Genomic DNA, 23,546 nt, shown 5'->3' on the forward strand with positions numbered 1-23,546 from the left:
AGAGCAGAAAAGATACAAGTATTTTGGGTATCATGAAACAAAACCATCTATTTTATGAATGCAGTTTTTTGTATTATTAAAATAAACGTAAGAGAAAATGGCAAAACATACTTCATAAAATAAGCCACTCTGTGAAGCAGAAGTATTAAAGAGTGAAAAATTATGTCTGCTTACCATGGAGAGGAAACGGACATTCTTTAAGAAGGCGCTTTGTATGTCTGAGACATCACAGGCATTATACATACACTCTGTTCTCTGGTGGGTGCCTGTGGTTAGTAATCATTTTTTATCAAACAGCAGGGTATATAGTCACACAGACCCATACAAATGATCAGAATGCAAGTTAGACCTCCCAATGGGTAAGCTTAATTTATGTTTGGAGTCATTTTGGAATATTCTGTTTTGTTTTCCGGTGGATAAGTGTACTTTTCTTCTGCTGTTGGCCATGTCCTTCTTCACTTCACACACTTCTTTAGAGCTGCAGGATTAGGCTACCAACTTTACATAAGATTAAAAAGATGTAATGAGGATAAGTGATTTACAGAAGGAAAAATAGCATGGCTCATATTTTTCTAAATGTTTTATACCTCTGAATGAAAATAGAAATAAACAAACAGAAGCACACAAGACAAAAAGCTGAAATTGATTACCCTTTTATGAGTCTCAACTTCAATTCTTTGTATAAAAATTCTTAGGACGATTTTTATAGCTGCAAATGTGGAAACTGCCTTAGATGAAATGCCATCAAGTGGCTCTGTGTGTGTTGACAGGATTTTCATAATGAACAGGTTGCAGTTTGTTTGATGTGTATATCACACATCTGGTTGGAAGTTACTAATTTACATTGTCTTAGCAAATTAAATAGATGACTATTGATTCTCTATGGTAGCAGTGAACTACCACATACATTTGTTTTCAAGGCTAGTTCTCTATGAAGCCTGAGAATGATAAGTGAATTCTTTCCAAATATGCCACCTCAAACAATGTACTTAAAACCACAAGCCCCCCAAATAATTTGACAGGCCAGATGTTTTCCAAATTTAGACATTTTAATAACATACATTTTGAAAAGATTTTCATATCATGGAAGCAGAGAGAATTTTAAATAAGCGTTGGTTAAATGAAGGTATATTGATGGAAGCTACATTCGTAAGAATCATTTTTCAAATTTCCTGATGATAAATTTATTGTTGAAGTTAAAATATGCCTAGAAATACTGGTCATCATTTTCTGACAAAAGTGATGATGAATATAAATCTTCGGTAACCTTGTTCTAATAAGCACCTACAACTGCAAATATAAGGATTTAGAGGCGGGTGATTCTTTTACCAGCCTTTGTATGAACATCATACAAACTGTTGGCATTCTGAAAAATCTAGAGAGGAGAAGAAGAGGCTATGATTAAATTTTTGAAATTCTCTTACCTTTTCTCTGGGTGCTTGAGGTTCCCAAAGCTTATATAGCTTTTCATGAAAACTCAAAAACATAAAAACAAAACCCAAACAAACAAAAAAAACTCCTTTCAAACCAAGACTAACCAGTTCATGATTTTCTGTAAGACATAACCTGTTAGCTTTATGTTCCACATTAAAAAAAAAAAAAAACATTCTTACAAATCTTGAGTGCCCACAGGCTTCGAAATATTTGTTAAGTATGACAGGCCCTGCTCCCTGATTATTTTCAGGAGTATAGATGGATGGAGGTAGTGTCTGGTAACAGTGAATGTTGGGGGAAATTCCAGAAAAGTATGGACAGTACAAGGAATACTGTGTAAAAACTGAGTAATTGTCTTGAAATCATATTTTCTTGAGTTTGTTTAACTAGTAGTATTAATTATTCATAGCCAGTTCAGATGGAAAACATTAGTACTTAACGTGAGGAAAATTGAAAATGTGGAACACCCAATAAACTACGAAAAGTAATTTCTAGAAAAGAGTCTTGATTCTTTTTATGTTTTTAAACTTAGTATGTTATATAAATAAAACTTATAAAATCTACTTTTAAGAATAAACCAATGAAGTATAAACATCTCATTTTAAAATATTTAAAAACATTAATTTTTCAAATATATAGAAGGCTGAAAGAATACTACAATGAATATCCGTGTACACATCATCTATAATAGAAGCCATATTTGTTCTGTCTCTTTCTACCTACATGTATGTGTATTTGTATGTGCATGTTTTTCTCCACTGAATTATTTCAGAGTAAGCTACAGACATCATCATATTTCACCCTAAATAACGTTCTCCTATGTAGCCACTGCATATTTACGATGGCACATTTAAAGGGTTCAAAATTATTGTGTGTAGAAGGTTGCAAAAGTATACATGAGATCTAGTTTACTGATACCATTAAAAACAATCTGTCACCAACATTCATCAAGAGCTCACTGATATATGACCTTAGTTAGGTTGACTGATAGATGATATTTGTGAACGGACATCTGTGGGATATAGTTGTAAAAGTTAGCGTATTTTAACCTAGACTTCTAATGAGAATTGTAAGCTAATAAAATTCTGGTATTTTTTTCCGGAAAGTAAAAGAGAGATCTTGAGAGTGATTTGGTAACTTTGGAATCAGACAGATTTAATATCTTCAACCATTTTCTTGTTAGTAAAGATGGCTTCTCTGCTTATTTCCCAAGTTTAGGATGGAACATTCTTTTGGTGCAAAATCTCACATGCTGTTTGAGAGTGATTCACTGAACACATAGAAGGGATTCTCTACATTAAAATTTCTATGTCTGTGTTACAAAGAGCAGAACAAAAAAAAAGACAATTTACATTAGTGGTTTATGTAACACTTACTATCTACTAAATAATCCTTTGAATTTGAAAGTTTGGGCCAAATGCCAAAGGAGACATACTTCCTTCGTGTGAAAGAAAATAAAGGGGTCTTTGTATTATAATTATTGCAGGTCCTATAATTTTTGTTTTTCTTTGTATGAAACCATTGTATTTCCCACAATTAAAAAGAGTTTTTAAGTCTTAACATATTCTATGAATGTAAAGTCAGATGTACCCTTATCACATAGCAGCAAACATTAAAATATGCTCATATTAGCATGCTCTTTCAAGTATATTAATAGTGCTGAGTTAATTTGACATTTAAATTTAAAAGTATTTTTTTATTAATTTAAAGCCCCAGTGATATTATTGTTAGTACTACCAGGAAATTTTAGAAAATGCTTTTTAAAAACTTGACCAATTATATGTGTAGTTATAAAAATAGGTTTTATTTTTCTGGTTAGCAAAAGCATTCTTTCATAGTATAAATAATGTCAAATGAAGTGCCTTTTGACTTAGCAAGCTATGGCAAAATATAAAATGATTTTATTCTCATGCCTTGGATCTGTGTAACACTTGTTGCATAGATTTAATTTTTTGATCATTAAAAATAATAATCATGCGCTAATGTATACCCGTAAATTAGATTTGATCCTTAATTGTGTTTAATCTTTATTATAATAATATTGAACGTTGAAGCCCCAGTTGTCCTTTTCAAGTGATCTTTTAAGTAACTGAATCATTATAGAGATGAATTGAAGACACATTTGTATGAATGGTAATTTATAACAACTGAAGCTATTAATAGTAATTAATAGTGATTTTACAACTACCAAAACACTTTATTAAAAGAAAGATCTGGGGTATTTAGTCTGTTTTGTAGTACATAGTAATACTAGTACTCGCTTATGTAATACATATAAAAGGATTTCATATCCTTTTTACTTATTGTAATTTTTTAATCAAGATATTCTGTATTTAGTTTTGAATTCATTGTTTATGTTCAAATTTTGTTTTACTATTACAAATGCTAAATACAGCATCATTACAAATGTTAAATATTTTTTTCAAAGTGCTGTCACTTTCATTACATAGTTTGCTCCTTTGACAGCTCTGTACAGGGTTCGGGCAGGGATTTTCCAGGTGAGGAAACTGACATCAGATATGCTAAGTAAGTGGGGAAGCCAGGATTAAAGCCTGGGATCTTGACTCCTACTGTATCCTAGGTTCCTCTGTATTGGGGTGGGAGTCAGGGAAAGAGGGATGGATTTAAATGGGTAAGGCCTGTAGTGTTCAGCCCACCCAACTTCTGGATAGGCTTTCGTCTGGTCTCATTATGGAAGATTAAAAAGCTGCCTCTTTGTTGCTGCTTCACAAATATCTTCACAAAACAGATATTGACCATTTGGTAGTTTAAAACTAGCAACACTGTCTTCTCAAGAACATTCAATTAAGAATATATCTTTTTTTTTCCTTAAGTCTCACTAAGAACATTTTCATTTTGTAAGAAAAAATGTGGCCTGCAAACATTTTAGTTTTCCCTGAGTTGCTTACCTTTAGATTTCATAGATACATTATTGCTATTACTAATTATTTCATTTCTCCAACCAGATTTAATATTTTATGTTTTTGTTGAACAAATGTGTTAAAACAAATTTCTGCTCTCATTGTGTACCCTACAATGGGTTGGCAAGCTAGGTCATCCTTTTTATCAGCTGGGACACAAATTACCTCTCATGGCAGTGGGCTATTTCCTAGATGGTATTCTGTGTTTGAGGGACAATGGCAGGAAAGGTTGTCCACTGGGGATTCTGTTGGTGGGGGATGCTAGGGATGAAGGGCCTCCCAGCATGCTCTGGTCAGGTGTGTCATCCTCCGGCCCTTTGACAATCCTGCTACCTGGCTGCTTCCATCTCCCCAGGACTCTCTGGCCTCCGCACCTTTCTTTGTTGTTGTGCTGAGGGCAACTGAGTCACAGGACCTCTTTTTTAAAATGTTCTTAGGTGGAGACCACATGGTATGTGCTCAGTGATGATCCTGACCACTCTTCTTTGGCTGTTGCAAGGGAAAGAGTTCTGATCTTTGAGTCATTTCATAGAAAAACGTGATCATTACCTCATTGGAGGTGGGGATATACATGTTACTGTGAATGGACCAATTCAAATGAGGCTTTACCTGAACTTCAGAAAAATATGTTTTCATCTTCTGACTTCATCTATTTGCATTGTGAGCACTGCTAGGTTTGGTTCAAGGTGTGGATATGTGTGTGGATGGGGAGGATTATGCATATATTGATAATTTAGTAAAAGGCTGCACTTATCCAGGGCTTCCCTCTCTGTTCTCTGTTCCCACTGGCTTGTGACATCTCTCCAGATGAGCAGGTAGTGATAGAAATTTCATCTGGGTTGAAGGGCTGTACCTGTGCCTAAGGTGTCAGGCAAAAAGGATTGGTTGGAGTTTAGGTGACACCTGGAAATGCCTGAGTACCTGTCAGTAGAGGAATTTCACAGTCTGTCTTGTCTGAAGGAGTAACTTCCCCAGTTCCTTTCCCCTGTCTTAGGCATTCTGAGGTCCAGGGAGCTGGCAAGGGTGAGAAAGGTGGTCTATGGTGATGGCAGGGCTAAGGGGGATGAGAAGGGAACTTACTTTTATAGGGCCTGGCTGAGTCTGGGCCATCTGTGTACCATCTGTGACTTTTACTCTGAGAGGCTATATTGAAGTAGGATTGTGATTTTGTTTTTATGAAAACCTACAGTATCATTTGAAGCAACCTGAAGGAGCAAGGTATGGGCTTTGGCGTTAGAGAACTCTGGGTTTGAATATGTTTTACTGCATAATAGCTATGGGATTTTGAACATAGCTGTATTCCTGTGAGCCTCTGTTTTCCCATCTGTGCAATCAAGATATTTGAACCCACCTTTTAAGGACTGAGGAGGATTATATGAGATAATGTATATATAGCACAGAGTGCGGCAGACAGCAGATACTCAAAATAACTGTTGTTATTAGCTCTTGATAATTATGTGATGTCAACCGAAATACTTTGAAAAGAGAGGAGTGGTTCCATTTTTAACTTGAATTGCTAAATCTTCAAATCCACAAATTTAAGTATTTACCTTCTCCCCCCTCCAGTTCCACACATTTCTCCAAGCATTGTGCTCTTTGTGGGTGGCTGTTTCTATAGTTTGGTTAAGTCGCCCTGTTTTTCACTGCTCTCACTGTGTACCCTACAGGTAGTTGTGCTTTGTGCTAGGAGGAAGGGAAGCCAATACTTATTGAGTACCTTATTTGTCCCAGGCAAAATGGAAGGTGCTGTACATGGTGCTTTACAGGGAAAAAGAAAGTTCTAAGAAACCAAGCTTTTATCCAATTTCTAAAGTTAATTTAGTTGGAACCAGTGTTTTGTCAACTTTCCCAATGTCAGTAATTATAACTTAAAGTGAATAAAACATGCCACACTGACATTTTTGATGGTGTGCAGTCTATTCCCCTTTACTCTGTGTGCACTAGGTGTGGCTGAATCAACAGTGTTTCAGAGAGTATGGCAAACGGCAGTTATTTATTGCATGAATACATGAAGCAGAGGTCTTAGCATCTCTCGAGTAGTTTACAATTTAGTTGGAACTAAATATTTAAGAACTCAGATTAGCTCAGTTCAAACTGATATGGTGCACTTGGGCTATTTGTTGAGAGCACAGAATTCAAAGAAGCTTGAATGGTGGAGCTACTAGGGAAGGGGGAGAATTTAAGGGTTGGAAGCAGAAGTAAGGTCTTTTGAGATGGAACCGTGACATATACTCATTTGTCTCATTGTTGTTTTCTTCATGAGAAAATAACATAACACAATTAGTTTCCTCTTCAAATTAGATTCAGCAGTGCTTGTCTCACTGTTCTCATATGAGCTGGGTTTTCTTTCCTTCTTTTACCTTTATACCCTGAACTTTTTTGTTGGAACTGAATGTATTTCATCATGATTGGAAACTATTTTCTCTAAGCCTCTTACCTTTCTCAGATTAGTACTGGTATATATTTTGAACATGTTCACCTAGCCTTAGTTTTATATATATATATGTGTTTATATATATGACTATATATATGTTTATATATATTTATATATACATACACACATGTATACATATATAATATATACATATACACATATATTACATATATGTACATATAATATATACATATATGTACATATAATATATACATATATAATATATACATGTACACATACACATATATTAGCATCTAAGCATAGAACACAGTTTTTAAAGTTTTGAGGATGTCAGTATTCTGAATGGAATGTAGAATGTTATTGAAATGAATACACAGTGTTGCCACATGTATAATGGTTGTATTTCAAAATGGTTTTTAGAAAGCAAATTTAAGGTACACATAAGGAACATCAATAGATTGGAGGAGATGGGGGTGCAAAGAACCTGGCTCTTAGGTTCTAGGTTTGCAGGGCCAGAAGGCCTCCTCAGTGCTGTGTTTGATATCATTATCCTACTGCTCTTAGAATATGATGCAGTCTAATCCCTAGACTTTTTAGCTAGATGTTTCAAACCCTGATAACCAGAGGAATGCATTACAAGGTACTTGTAAAATGAGATATGAAATGAAATATCACTACTTTATTATGCATCATAGCATGTTAGTTAAGAACTTGGGCTATGGGTGTATTGCCTATTCAGATTCCTGGGCTGCTACTGGCTATCTCTGTGGCTATGGATAAATTGCTTAACTTTGTTGCCTCACTGTTTTTTAATCTGTAAAATGTGTAATGTGTAATAATAATATCTATTTCATAGAGTTGTTGTAAGCATTAAATGAGATAGATTCTTGGCCCTGTGCCTGACACAAAGTAACACCAAGTAAATGTGAATTATTAGGGTGAAATTATTGCAGTGAAATTAGATCAAATAAGTTCTTATTTAATTTCCAATAAACAAAATAAATGTCTGTGAGGCTGAAGGAGGGAAAGCATGAGTCTTAGGAAGGCAGAGGGATGCCCAAGAATGAGAAATCAGCAATCATTCTGGTACATCTGGAAAGGATTGTTAGATCCTACTTCCAATGATTAGGACTAGTAGGCCTTGAGGCAGTCATAAATGTTTTCTTGAGCACCTATTAGGTGTCAGGCACTGTGCCAGGTTCTGGAGATATCAGAATGAATGAGACAGCGTCTGCAGGAAAAGGAAATAAGTGCAAGGACAACCTCTACCCCAGCTTGACCTCCCTATGGGCTTGCTGATGACAGGTTCCTTCCTGGAGGGGAGTGTTTCCATTCACAACTAGAAAGAAGCAGGCCCAGAGTGCCTTGGCACTGTTCAGGTCAACCCTGGAGAAAAAGCTTGCAGGTGTGCTTAGATTCCCTGTGGTTAGATGGTGGGGAGGGAGTGGAGACAGTAAGAGGAGCAGAGCTGCTGGGGAGGGCTGTGCGAGCATGTGTGTGTGTGTGTGTGTGTGTGTGTGTGTGTGTGTGTGTGTGTCTGGGGGGGGGGGCGTGAGGGGGATCCAGACTGGCAGCAGAGAAACTGGCTGCAGGCCAAGGAGTCCATCTTAACTCTTACAAAATCGCTGTTTCCCTGGGTGGAGCCTCTGCATCTCATTAGGTCAGCCAGAGAGAGCAGCTGTGTGTGCCAAGGTGATTTTTGTCCTGTTGGAATGATATTGAGCTGCGTTTTGCTCTGCTTTGAATGGAGTTTTTTTGTGGGGTTGACTTCTAATAGGATTTGGAATCTTAGTTTTAAATGGAAGAATCACACTAGAGTCAAATAGTCTTTGTACATTTATTCTCTTTAAAAAAATGTTTCTAGTGATTTTTAGGTTTTTGTAATATTTTAAACTTTTCTCTTGTAAAGGGTAATCTCACGGCGTTGTTGCCCTGCCCTGGAGAGATGGGGAGGTGACTGTCAGCTGCAAGTGAAGGGGGGGTGGTGGGAAGGTGCTCTGTTTGCTGCCATATTTAGAAAGGTCAGGGAGTAAGATTCACTCACATTTGAAAGACTGCTATTTTGTGCCAGAGGCTCCAAGAAGCCAAGTCATTTAGCCAATATAACACAGCTAATGAGTAGTCATGCCAAACCAGAGACAGGACTCCCGAGCCCACCTGATTTCCTCTTTGGCCTGCTGTCTGTAAGTTGGTAACATTGTACTAGGGTGAGTTGTATGTAATTGCCATTTCTGTGCATTAAAGCAGTTCGAAGGTGGTGATTTCCTGTGATTCCACCTAATATTTGGGAAGTAATGGGACATTTTGAAGAGATTTTGCAAAAGTCTATGGATAGTTTACTACAAGACTTCAATATGGGGTCTCCACAAAGTGACCCAATTGCTTCACAGTTTGGGTGTGCTCAGAACCCAGTCAGCTGCCATGCAACATGCTTAACCCCTTGGGCCCAACACCATGTCCCCCTCACCAGTTTCAGCATCAACAGTTATGATATTTTCGCAAAACAGTAATCTGTAAGTATTACCCATGGAACACTATTTTATTTGGAACGTCCAATATATTACCAGGATTCAAATGGACATTGCTGTCTTTACTGGAAGGGTATTTCTCCTTTGATTGATTGCTAAATGGCTAGAGCTTGTGAAAGGATCTCTCTTTCTCTCTCTCACTCTCTCTTTTTCCTGGGGATTTCTTGTTCAAACAGAATTTGTTGTATCCACATCAGTAAAGCCGTGCTAACATGGGCTGCTGGCCAGATCGTGGAAATAGCCTCATTATATTGAACTGGATGTCATAATGGTACCCATTAAGGTGGGATTCTCTCTATGTTTGTACTTTTAAACCCAAGTCCCTTGCCACTTTTTTACATCTCTCTGAGAATAGCAACATTCTCTGGTAATGCAATCTGAGAATGTGCTGTCTCTTGCCTCCTCCCACTGAGAACCATTACAAAAATAGAATCCCTGGTTCCCAGCATTTTTAGGGGTTATGGCTTGCTGCTGCTCCTCAGTCATTCATTTTACTCTTTGCACTTGTGATGACTATAATGTGTTCTGGTGGCTGAAGGTAAGAACCCATGAGATGTACTTCTTTCAACACTACCATTAATTGACATTGGTGTCCAAATATACGATGGGAAAAGAGCAGCTTTTTCCCCCCAAAAAAAACTAACCAAATGCAACACAGGGTTTTTCATTTTAATTTTTATAAGCTGTTAAGAGACTAATAGTGTTGAAAGTCATAGCATTTCTATTAGCTGTTGAAATCTTACTATAGGCCTGGCAAAGTGAAGCATGTGTTGTACTGGATTTGGGTAATGGAATCCTGCAGGGTCCCAGCTCAGGAATGCTGGATGGATGAAGCCCACAAAGCAGAGGGCAGAGTGCATGTCCGTTTCATTCCTCCAATTAGAGTAAAGAAATAACAAAATGCAGGGTAGCATTTTATTGTGAGGGATCATTGAAAATTGGGGGGGAAATATTTAGATATGCTACATGGTGTTTTACATTATAATCTCTTTTCTATTTGTGTCTCTTCCCAATGGACTCAATAGGACCTCCATTATAAACAAATCTCTATCATTAGAATTAGCTTAATTTCTGTTGCTATACTTAAGAGGATAGTAAGAGATGTTGTAGAGTGTAGTCCTCTCTTCAGCAAATGGGATGGTTTTTGCATTCACCCAGAGAGTATTTCCCCAGTGCCTACTGGGTGCCAGGGTCTATAGGAGGGTTAATGGTGTTACCAAGACAGACAAGGTCCCTACTCTCATGCAGGGTAAATTTTAGTGCGAGGAAATAGACATTACTTATAAACAAATAAATATGTCATACAATGTCAGGAACTGAAAGGAAGAAATCAAGCAGGACAAAGAGATGGGAGTGGTCAGGGAGGGCCTCTCTGAAGTCTCCTGAATGAAGGGAGGGAGGCAGCCATGCTGAGACCTACAAGATGAGCATTCTCAGCAGTGGGGAGCAAATGCAAAAGCCCCGAGGTAGAAACCAGCTTGGTTAGTAAATTGATGAACAAGAAATTCACTGTCACTGCAGCAGAGAGAAGGGGTGAGGGAGAGCACAAGAAGCTGATGCTAGAATAGGCAGGGTCAGACCATGCTGGGTCTTGAAGGCTTTGGGAAGTCACTGGAGTTTTGAGCAGAGGCATGGCATGAACTGCTTTAAGCTATGAAATGGTCATCTGGATGGGGTGGAAAATAGGCTTTGGGAAGGGTAGAGGGTAGAGGCAGGGAGACCAGTTAGAAAGTGATTACAATAGCCTAGGTGAGGGAAGATGATGGCTTAAAGACAGAGGTAGGGATGAAGGGTCAGATTCAGGATGTGTTGAGGGTAGACAGCTGGAGTTTGCAGATGGATTGGATATGAGCTGTGAAAAAATGAGGAGTCAAGGACATCATCTGAGTTTTTAGCCTGAGTAATTTGGGTGAATGGTGGGAAGGAGCAGATTCATAGGCAGGAGCAACAATCAAGGGTTGTGTGTGGGGATATTTAGTTTGAGATGCCTGTCATTCATTTCAGTGGAAATGTCAGGCAGGTAATTAAATCTGGGTGTCATGGAGTGGGGAGGTCTGGGCTGGAGATTGGGGGTCATCAATATGGAATTTAAAGCCAGCAGAGTGCATGAGATCCCTTGAGAGTGAGCAATAACTGAGATGCAGCCTGTAGACTAAGCCCTGTAGCTCTCCAGTGTTATGGGATCTGCGGGAACAGGCAGTGTCCCCAAAGAGGCTGAAAGGAAGTGAACAGGGATCAGCATGCGAGTAGTTTGGTGAGATATGCAGTAAGGCTGTACCCTGGGGAAAGTGTGAAGTTTGTCTTTGGAACATCCCCTCCCTTTTCAATGGCAATCCATCTTGTCTATGGTACCCTTTCACCTGATATCTTTAGTTTTTCTTATCCAGAATAACAACTGCTCTGGTTTTCAAAGTATGGCCCCTTGACTGGCAGCATCAGCAACCCCCAGGAGCTTGTTGAAAATGCAAATTGTGGTCTGTACCCTAGAATTACAAATGAGAACTTCTAAGGGGTGGGGCCCAGCAAGCTGCATTTTAACAAACCCTTCAGGGGCTTCTAAGACACGTTGAAGTTTGAGAACCATGGCTCTAGGGAAAGGAGCTGAAAAAACTGAATCAATGAAAAATAAGGATGAGGCTTACTCCGTTAACCTTTTCTGAGCCATCTGGCTAAAGCCTAAGAAATAAATATCTAACAGTAGATTTTAAGCATAAACCAGTAGACCATTCTTGAGACATCTTTGTGGGGACCAAGGAAACCTCTCAAGCCACAAGTCATAAATTCAGGCAGCTGCCTATTGTATCTTTGGTAATGAACTCTACTGATAACTATATATTCTGTGTAGTATTATACAAGCTCTCTGACTCCAAATATGAAGGCAATGAAAATTTTGGCATTTTGGTGGGCAATCCAAAATCTCTAATGATAATCACAACTTATTTTAAAATGTTTAAAGTTGTTGAAACACAACTTATCTACCAGACAATTTTAAATAATGCCTCAATAGCAAAACAAATAATAATAATAATAATAGCAGAATGTCTGTTGAATTGTGAATTTTTATTCATAAAATACATCTCAAATTTATTTTAGCCATTTAAATAATGGAGTTTAATGTATATTTAGTCAAGCATTACAGTAGTAAGGGCTTAGGGAGATTAGAAATAAATGAATCCAATTAAAGAACACGTCTGTGAGATTTGATATGTCATAGGTATGAATGAACTGTTTGCACAGTAACTGTAAAGAAACCATTAATGATTAACTATCTAGAAGAGGTTTAATCAAGAATAAATGCTATAGGACATATTTTAAAATATTTAAGTTAAACAAATGGAGATTTGTGCCTTTGAAAACATCGTGCCATGCCATCATTTTTGCTGTGTTTTTTCCTAGAGAGTTCAAAGCCTGAGGTTCTACTTTTCTATTATCTGCAGGAATGCCAGTGCCTTTATGTTGTGTAGAAAAGGGCAGAGCTCTCAAAGGTGCCATGAGGTGTGGCCTTGCGGGGTCTCCCCACTGTATGTGGGAGAGTTTTGGGGACACTTTGGTCTTGAGTACAGAATGCAAATTTCCCAGTGTTGTGGGGAGATTATTTGTTTGTGATGACAAGTATTTTTTCTGTTCCAGGAGTTTGTAAGCAGTTGAGAATAGGAGGTGTGTTCTTCTTACCTTCTCTGCCAGTGGCTAGTTTTAGGGTTTAAGAATCAGTTTTGTATGGGTCTAAAGAACTGAGTGAGAAAGCTATTCCTGTGAAAACAGAACCTTAACCAAATATAAGGTGTTAGATAATGGGTTCCCCCATCACTTATCTACCTTAGGTATTTAAAGAATTCTAAGGGGAACATATATTTGAAAAACAGCAGTTTAATAAAATGACAGTGAAGATTAGGGGGATGGACACAGAGGGTGGGGAGGTGAGAAGGAAAAGAGAGGCCAGAATAGCATGTATGAATTTTATTTTCTATTTGCCTCTTCCCTCCCCCCCCCCCCCCAGAAGTGCATTGAATTAGCAGTCTTGACTGTGGAAAAGGAGACTGGCATTTTAAAAATTTATGCCTTTGGTGAAAGAGGCAGCACATTCTGCATTGATTTGTTCAGATCTAACTTTTAAAGACTGACACCTCCCTAACCACCCCCCACCTCACCAACCTCAAGAAAATAAGAAACAAAAAAGCTATAAGATCAGTAGCATTTGGAACCTAGATCTGTGGGATTTACAAATACACCTAAAATTTAGTAGCTATAGATATAGAATGAATTTTGGAGCATAAGACATTAAGTTTTTCAGAACAAAAGATGCAGTCCCGAAAGTAGGGTTACTCCATTTAAACAGTGACAAATATGTCATCTATAACTCGCAGGAAACTAAGCCGTTGTTAGAAACTACATGGCAAGACTCTTTTTTTTCAATTGTAAGTAATAATTTAAGTTATATTATTCAAAGAAGGAAACAAAGTCATATAGTTCACATGAAAGCCTTCAGAGACAGATAATTCTGTAAGGTAGGAAGGGTGGAAAATAGATTAGAAAGTAAGTGAAATATATAGGCACCAAGAGAGCATATGGACATTTGGACATTTAAAAATTATAAATGGTGTTCATGAGAAGTTGAACCTATGGGAAAAGAAGTTTAGTGGTGTTCTCTCCTCTGTAATTTAATAATATTCATAGAGAAGACACCCTGAAAACACAAGGCAGAGAAACTGGGAGCCATTTCAGTTGGAGGTGAGAATACCTGAATTTTGCTCCAATTAGAGTTTCTTTTTCAAGAAATATTTTTCTGATTATAAAAGTCATACATGTTTATTATAGAAAAAATTAACAATATACAGAGGTATAAAGAGAAGATAAAGAACATGTTTAATCTATTTTCCAGATATTCACTATTGACATTTTAATTTTTTGCCTCCCGCTACATGTATATGCATATACAGTACATATTAATTTAAAGAGATAATTTTTCATTTTATCAATTGTGTTTTTCACATCACTGGAGTAAAAAAAGTTAATGATTACCTAATATTTTATCACATGGGTACACCATAATTAAGTAATGGTTCTATTGTTGGTTTTTATTTGCTTACTTACAATTAAATGTAAGAAATTATGCTAAGTACCCTTGTGTATAGACTTTTGATACTTATCTCTGATTATTTTCATTAGATCTATTCCTAGAAGTGGAATTACTGGGTTTAAGGAATGAACATTCTTAAGACTCTTGATAAACACTGCTAGTTTACTCTTTTATCATTGGTATGTAAGAATGCCCATTTATTTCAACTTGTCTTCATTGAGATGTTTTTGTCATTAAAATAAAATCTTTGTTGATTTGAAAGACAAAAGTGACAAAAAGAATCTGATAGAAACCTTAATTTGTATAGGTTATTACTAGTGAGGCTAAACCTTTAAAAATTGTTTCTCAGCAATTTGTGCATTGTTTACATCCTTTTTATATTTTTCTATTTCAGAGATACTGTATTTATTATCGCTTTGTAGAAGTTCTTTCTCTGGGGGTTTAAAGCACTATTCCTCCTCGCTCTTTCAATACAGTTGCAACAGTTTCAAATAAATGGTTGAGGATAAAATTAATTTAGTATTCCAGTTTGTTTAAGAATCACATATGCCATGCCTGAATTGTAACTTTACAAAAAATAAGTGCGTTTTATTAATATACATAACACTAAAACAATAACATATTAATATAACACTAAAACAATAACATGATTTGTTTCTTTAATTTAGGATCTCACAGAATATCAGAATGATCATTATTAATTATAATCTGGGAATTTAAGAATCCCTCCCATAAACTTGCTTACTTAGTAGGTATTTTTTTCTTATTTATGTAGAGAGGTTTGCTAGTTTTTTGAATTTTTGGTCATTTGTATTTGAGATGAATAAAAATTTATTGCAGTGAGAATTATTTTGTTAATCACTTGCAAGTGAGAATCTATTCTCTATAAGATATGGTGCTAGACAGTAAGTAGAGACTATCAAAAGAGAAGGTATTAAGGAGATTGTTGTCAAATACACCATTCACACTGTGTGACAGGAACTTAGGTGTGTTACATGAATGTTAGAGGCAGTGGACAGTGTAGGAACTGAGAGGAGGGAGCAGGAAATCACTGTGGCCTGTGTGGGTAAAGAAGCAAAGTCAGATGCATGTTGTGGCAGGTCTGGACTTAGCTATATTTCAACATGTGTCATGGGTTTGTAGACAGGTATTTCACAATCCCTATCATGCAGATGGTTGACTTTGCTGCATCTTACCAAAATATTACAGTTTTTTACTGTATTGTTTTTTTTTTTTGTTTGGTTATTGTTTGCCTATTGTTTTTGGTTGTTTACCTATGTTTAGACCTTCGTCTTTGCTTCTTGAAATCACAATGTGATGGTAAACTTTGTGCCTAAGCCATCCCTTACCCTTGTGGTGCCATCCACTCCATAGCATGTTGGATGAGACCTACAAAATAGAGGAGAAAGATATTTCTAGGCAGAGGCAGTGTTTATGTAAAACCAAAGACTTCTTGGGAACTACTAAAATCACCAAAGCAAATGGAGAAAACCACAAGGAGCAAACACAAATCCACTTATTAGTATGAGACTATTATATTTCCAAGGGTGCCTTAGCCTAATTTCCCAGCAGATGTCTTAGTTTGTGAGCCTCTCACAGTATGGAATCCTCCTTATCAGCTATCTCTGCTGGGCTCCATGGGAGCCTGAAAATGAAACATAAACTAGGTCTCTCTGCTGCAGAGGTTTACCTAGTGGCCTGGTGGTAACTCTGCCAGAATATAAAGAAGGTCATGCACTTCGTGTGACAGTGATTCTAGAATCCAATTAAAAAGTTTAGTATAAGACGCAGTCGTTCCTACTTAATCCGATCACAGTTTAATGCAATCCTCTGCTTATTGCAGTCAGCGCCTTTGGAGCCAAATCAATTGCATGTCTTTGTTTCCACGTTTTCCTTGGTAATTTGATCACCTACAGCTGTTTGTTTTTTTTTTTTTTAAAGCTCAATTGGGAAATCTGGCAATATCTTTTAAGAATTGCCACATAACATAAAACCAATAGAGAAACTTCAGAATGACCAGTTTAAAAAACTGACATGACAGAAGCAAAACTTCAGTTGTCTAAAATAGAAGTGCAATAGGATATGGCAGAGTCAAAGAAGAAAAGTTCTTGCAGAGAATCTTGACTCAACATCAAGTGATAAAATACTGTTGATTGTTTATCTGTATAATTATTCCAACTCACCTGAAGGTTGTATGTATGGTTGTGCTGCTGTTGGCATCATGAGGACACCAGTCTTCCAGTCAAAATGATAGAAATCATATTAATGCATTTCTCTGAAGCTAAAAGCACCTGTTAGTGATATAAATACCTTTTATTTGTTTTGCAAGGGCATCACCCTGAGCTTCCCATATGGCAAGTTGGCATTTACCTCATGAGTGATCATGGCATATTGCTGAAGGAAAGGCTGAGAAGGCCAATGGTGCAAAAATGGACCCTTTTATTCTATTGGAATTTGAGTAACTCCAAATATGTACATGACTATTATAAAGTTTAGAGTAGACTCAGATGGTTAATTCTGCAAATTGAATGATTTCTGACTGTCCATAATGGAATAAGAGGATTACTTTGGTCTGTGCAAATACGAGTGAGATTGACAAGCTGCAAGTCCTAGTGATTGCAAATTACCTATTTCACATTGCTTTCAGAGCCGAGGTACCTGAGGATGTCTGCAGTTCTAGTACAAGTCATTCAAGGGGGGAAAAATCCAAACAAATGTAAATTGATTTCAATAGCCATTTTGAAAAATATGCTAAAGGGCATATGCCACAGTTCCTCTTTTTGATATGCCAGTAGTATCTGGGAGAACAGAGTGAGCTGCCCTAGTGAGGGTAACCTGTGGAGTCCTGAACGTGGTCTGTGTGGCACTTTTCAGGAAGGCTTTAGAAGTAGAGCAGGGCTGTGTCCTGTCCCTCCTTTACTAAAGTCAGCTGAGTCCAATTCCTCACTGTACTCATTCAGAGTCTAAGTGCTGGGCACCCAAGTATTTCATTTTGTCCCCCTCCACAGGGAAACATCAAACAGCTTTACTAGACATATACCTAACTTTAGAGGATGGGTGTGTGTGTGATACCAGAATGTGCCTCACTTCGGGGGAAGGGAGGACATGTCTGAGTTTGGAAGGAAATGGAACTCATAATGTGATTCCCATCACCATCTAGACCTTTAATCTATACAAATGAAATAGTATAATAGAATTCTAAAAGTAAAACAAATGCTTTGTTCTTAGTGAATCTGCCATTCAGAGTTGCTCTTGGCACCACATCAACTGTACTTGAAATGTCTTTAAGTGGGTATTTTGTTGTTGTTGTTGTGCTTTTCATCTTAACCCATCTTTCAAGTTGTTAGAGGAATAGGAAGGCTGAGCTCCTCTCAGAGTGTCGGGTCTGTACTGTTCCAAGGTCTCTATTTGCTTACTTAACAATGAAGAGCTCATCTTAATAAGTATTTTGGCCACACTGCATTAGAGTTTAGAGACTAAGAAGCAACAGAGTGCATTACAATGAGTTAGAGGTAGAAAGGAAAGAAATACAACATAAGGAAATGTTTGTAATGAAATGTATTACAGTTGCTACCAAAGTGAAACTACTGTCTTAGAGAAATCAGGTGCCAAAAAAGGGCCACAAACTGTGGAGGTGAAGAAATAATACTTAGTATTAATTGAACATTTACCAAGTTCTAGGCACTGTGCCATGAATTTCTCACATAATATTTTTCTGAACCTTAGCACATCCACATGAGTTATAAAGAGGAAAAAGAGGTCTCGATGGGGTTGTTACACAGTAAGTGGCTCAAATTGTGATCTACCTGACCTCATGATCTTCTGCTAAGTTCTGGTGGATTCTTTGTGATCTTTTTAGATGTGCATCAAAATATTAATTTTTTTATCAAGAGTATAACTCTTTTTATATTTATTAGCATTTTCATGTGAATATGTAGAAATTCAAATCATTTGTTGGTTTTAAATCTTTATTTAAGCCTCTTTGGAGTATTTCTATCATTGGGAACTATGCAAGAATTTTGGAAAGACTTCTTCAGTAGTTGAGATGCATACTTTGGGAGTCTGAAGAGAAAAATGGAGGAATCCTGGTTTGTTCTCTGCTTCTTGACATGAAGTCCCTGTGCTGAAATGTTGCATTCAAAAGGAGTTTTAGTGCTTGCTTCGGCAGCACATATACTAAAATAGGAAGGCTACAGAGATCAGCATGTTCCCTGTGCAAGGATGACACAGAAATTCGTGAAGCATTCCATATTAAAAAAAAGAATGAGTTTTAAAAATTATTTGGCCATATTTTCAGGGGTGCAATGTTTTTGTCTAAAGTAAGTCTAAGTAAGTCATGTTGGGCAGGGACTGAATGGATATTCCGCTACCAAGAGCCCATATGACATAGGAGATACCCAAGAATGGAGGCTGTCAGAGCCCACCTTGCTCACTGTCACATGCACATGATCTCAGGGCAGGTGGGTCAGGGGACTCACGGCCTAAAGGGGTCTTTTCCATCAGAGAAATACTTCTAGGCTGCTGGTTATTAGCAGTCATTGAGGAAAACAGTCCTTTCTGATTTGTGTCTTTGTCTTCTTCCTCTTCCAAATGTGTGAAATATTGTGCAAATCGCCATTGGAATATAACAAAATATCTTTTGACTCTTGCCCTCTAGGAACTCAGAACCCCTAGGAAAGACTAGACACTGTCACTTGAAAAATAAGGTTGGAAGAAGAAAAAAAGAGTTTCTGGTCCCCTCCCTGTTTCCCTCAGGAAGTGGCCCTGGTGTCTTCTTCATGAGCACAGCAACTTAGTCCTTCTGTTCATTGATGTCTCCCCAGGGCCTCCACAGAGACAGTCAGTATTGAAGGAATGAATGAGGTTAGAGGCGAGTAGGATTTAAAATAGTTCTTTTTAAGAGGAGTTCTATAGGTATGTGTTGAAAGAGCAGGGGAGGAAAGTATAAGGTCAGTTTGGGGAGAACTATTTTGAGTGAAGTGAAGGGCCATTGAAGGAAAATTTTCAGATACTGTCAGAAAAATAGGTGGGAGCCACATGTTGGAGAGCATTGAATTTCTGACCAAGGAGTGCCCAGAATCTGTGTTGTGTGTTTTCCTTAGGGGGTGATTAGAGTAGGAAAGTAGACCATCAGTATGATTCAACTTCCCAAGCTTGGAAGGCAAATTGCATGCCCATCTTCTAAATTTTTGCTGCTTATGCAGGATAATTTTTTTTTTTTTACTTGCACTGAGTTGATGGACTATTTGATATGAAGTCATTGTAATTTGCTGACATATACCACTACACTGTAGTTTGTGGCCATGATATTATTGAACCTGTTTTAGCTGATTTCTATCCCCTGTCACTTGAGGGACTCCTTGCCTGAATTATCCTTTTGCCTTTGCCTGATCTCTTTGTAGAAGAACAAACAGGGAAAAGGAAGAGAAGATAAATGAATGGTTGCTGATCTATGGAAATCTACCAATCACTTTAACATATCTAACTTTATTAGTTTATTACATTTAATATACATATCTTAATCCAAAGGGTATTGAAAATGCATGTAAGTTTTTTAAAAAGGTGAACCCATTAGAGAAAAGGAAAAATAAAATAAGAAAAATAAAGGAAGCCAGTGGTGTTTGCTGCACAGAACACCTGCCACGAGGACTGGTACAGTTGTTAGAGGGACTCAGAGCCTTTTGACTTCCAGTGGAAAGAGGGAAACATGGTGAGTTAGATAATTCACGGTGTTTGTGAGATAAAAAGAAATCAATTACCCAGGAGCAAGCAGCCCAGCTAATTCTGGAACCTGAGAGAAAATTCTCCCACGAGTCCTCATAAAGAAGACTATGAAACATTTTTCTTTTTGGCTGCCAGTGGGAAGGGTTGATATCCTCTTATGAAAATGGAGGAGTCAGACAACATTCTCTGCTGCCTGGAAGCAGGCTGAGATGGTAGCTGGGCAGGGCCAAGCTGTCATCTTCAGCCCCTAAATACCTCAAGCAATACCTTTATAATGAACTCTCTAAGATATACTCTTTATCCCCTTCTTATCACAGCCTTCAGTTATTATGTTTAATATTTGTTTACTGTTTCTTCTTCCAAATAGCTTGTAATCTGCAGAAGGGCAGGTACTCTAGGCATCTTATTTATCTTTCATTTCCACATAGCACAAAACCTGGCATATATTAAGAGCTTCGTAGATATATATTGAGGATGGAGTGGAAAGAACTGGTGCTTAAAAGAGATTTTTAACTACTTACAAGCCTGGTCTCACTGGTTTGCTAGCTATAAAAATATTAGGAATGTTTACCAGAATGATTGATCTTGAAACAGCTGATGTTCTTCTTGCCAGTAATCAGATAGGATCAGTTTACCAGACAACTCAGTTATCTGCTGAGTTCACCCTACACAGAAAATGTTGAGAGTAGAGTTTATAATCTGTACCTCACCGATGAGGACACAAAAGCTCAGAGAAGTTGAATTACAGATTTATTTCCTACTTATAAAAATAACCCAAAATGTATTTTAAAATCAAGACAATTTCATGAGCATATTGTATCACTTGGCTGTGGTACGTGGGGCAGCTACATCCCTACCCGTTAGTTAAATGTTAGGCATTTCTAAAATAATCAAGGTGTTTGTGGCAACCAGTTATATGGCTAACTTTTGCTTGCTTCCCTTTTCAAATATGGATTACTGCCATTCCTGGTGAGAGAACACATGTATCCATTTCCTGTGGTGGCAGATTAAGGGCTGTGTCCTCTCACCCTGCAGGGACACGGAATACAAAGGTCTGCAGCTCTCCCTGGATCAGATCTCAGCCTCTAAACCAGCCTTCTCCTACACCAGCAGCTCCACCCCTACCGTGACTGACAACAGGAAGGGGGTCAAGTCCAGGCTCTCCGGCTCAAAGTCAAAATCCAGGACTTCCCCATATCCTCAGGTCGGTGCACTGCCATTTTGCAACTTTCTTTTTTTTGTAACTTGGTTTGGTCTTGAAGTTGGGGAAGTATTAAAATGGTTTGTAATTAATTATCTGGTTGTAATAAATTTAAAACTTTATATATCTGGAAAACTTTCTAAAACTATCTTCTTCCTTCTTCCTTTAAAATAGGTATGCTAGTAAAAATTTGAAATGATCTGGTGATTAACTGGTTTTATATGAAGATCATGAGAGACTCAGTTGTAGTCGGAACCATAACTGTTATTTCAAGGAGATTTATCCTAAAAATTTCCCCTCAAGCAAAATATGGAAAACTAGAGCTTGACATAGTCAAATTGATTTTTAGGACAGGGACTGAAGTAGAAGGAAATTAAGAGGTGGAGGCAAAGAATCAAGGATGCATTTCACCATGAGATTTGAGCACAGGAGAACTATTTTGGGAAATAGTCTACCAGATGGGGGTAAGGATAGGAAAAGAAACTCTCCTCTCATCTGTACAAGGTGATGAGCAGATAAGACCCAGAGGAGGTATTCCAGAAACAATGCAAGGTACAAAGATGAGTCTGTATTCTTGGAAGGAAAAAATTATTTTTCTGATCAGTCACTGAGATGTAGAAATTAGACAGTCTCAAGATATATGCACAACTCTCTTCTGGCCTGAAAGAAGTAGGACAGAACTAGGGATCCCCTACTGCCAGGACCCTGTGACCATCTCACCTCCTCTGTCCTTTTCTGTTTTTTTTTATGTTTATTTATTCATTTTTGAGAGGGAGGGAGGGAGGGAGGGAGGGAGAGAGAGAGAGAGAGAGAGAGAGAGAGAGAGAGGGAACAAGCAGGGGAGGGTCAGTGAGAGGGGAAGCAGAGAATCTTAAGCAGGCTCCAGGCTCTGTGCTGTCAGTTCAGAGCCTGACATGGCACTCAAACTCATGAACCATGAGATCATGACCTGAGTGAAGTCAGACATTTAACCAACTGAGCCACCCAGGCGCCACTTACCTCTTTCCTTTTCTCTGTGGTGCCACATCGCTGGAGTAACTCAGGAGATAATTGCTGGGCTTATATAAAGCTAAACTGGATTTTGAGTCATTTTGTCAAAGTGGTCTTTATCATTTATGTTTTAAATGTATTTTTTAAGCAAAAAATGACTAGTGGTTACAGAAACTGTTATTTCCTTACTTATCAGAGCTCTATCATTCTGTTGATTTCTACAAATACATATACTATTTGAGAAAATGTCATTCATTGAACTAATGCTCACTAAGAAGCTACTATTTGCTAGATTATTTTAGCAGCTTGGTATATAAAGATGAGAAGATCATGAGCCCCAAGAGACTTATGTCACACAGTTTAAAATCTCTCACAGAAGCCAGATCTCTTCACTCTGACAAAAGGGAGAAAGTAGGTATGTGATGCCCAGACAGTTTTCAGTGTGCACCCTCTGTTATGAGGACTGAGCACTTTATGTAAAAAGTACATTTTAGTTAAAGTCACTGTGGAGGAGGAGTTGCTTCTTTTTGTTAAACATCTCAGAAGGTTTTCTTATTACAATCTTGTACCTTGGGGAAAAAAGTTTCACTGTCTCTTTTTACTACTTGGAAGAATGGATTATGCCTTTGGGTAATTCCATCCTTAAATATACAGGAGTGCTGAACACACAGAGGAAAGAGAAATTTAAATTAGGAAATGCTAAGTTAAGAAGAAATTTATCCATTTTTACACAGTAATTAAGGTGCAAAAACAAAGTCCCCCCATTGGACTTCCAAAAACTCATGAATTCTGTTTTCCTTTTTAAAATTTTTTTAATGTTTATTTTTGAGAGAGAAAGAGAGAGAGAGCATGAGCAAGGGAGGGGTGGAGAGAGAGGGAGACAGAGAATCCAAAGCAGGCTCCAGGCTCTGAGCGGTCAGCCCAGAGTCTGATGCGGGGCTCAAACTCATGGACTGTGAGATCATGACCTAAGCTGAAGTCAGACACTTAACCAGCTGAGCCACCCAGGTGCCCCTGAATTCAGTTTTCTTGCATGCACAGCTCTAACGTCTAAAATGTCTATTAGTTTACTCTAATGGTAGTAATTTTTTTTTTTTTTTAATCTTGTAACTGTCAGTAGACTTCTCTTTGCATGTGTGGTCAGGGAGGAATTAATTTGAAAGTGCCTGGGTGATTCAGTCAAGTGACTCTCGAATTTAGCTTAGGTCATAATCTCACAGTCATGAGATCGAGCCCCACATTGGACTCTGCATCAGGCTTGACGTTGGGCATGGAG

The 23,546-nt window shown here is 37.8% G+C and overlaps 1 protein-coding gene and 1 non-coding gene across 8 annotated transcripts in view; both read left to right on the plus strand.

The window, feature by feature from the left end:
* Nucleotides 1-23,546, plus strand: part of SIM1 (SIM bHLH transcription factor 1) — a 68,982-nt gene that overhangs the window by 18,790 nt on the left and 26,646 nt on the right. For all 7 annotated transcript variants that reach the window (XM_027057198.2, XM_027057197.2, XM_053222425.1 and 4 more), the window contains one exon: nt 21,115-21,283. In XM_027057198.2, coding sequence (XP_026912999.1) covers nt 21,115-21,283 — 169 coding nt within the window. The remainder of the gene's footprint in view (nt 1-21,114; nt 21,284-23,546) is intronic.
* LOC113598945 (U6 spliceosomal RNA) lies at nt 18,508-18,611 on the plus strand. Its single transcript, XR_003419711.1, has one exon. It is a non-coding gene; the product is annotated as a U6 spliceosomal RNA (small nuclear RNA).

This window comes from Acinonyx jubatus, chromosome B2 (genome assembly GCF_027475565.1).
Source record: "Acinonyx jubatus isolate Ajub_Pintada_27869175 chromosome B2, VMU_Ajub_asm_v1.0, whole genome shotgun sequence".
Classification (NCBI taxonomy): Eukaryota; Metazoa; Chordata; class Mammalia; order Carnivora; family Felidae; genus Acinonyx; species Acinonyx jubatus.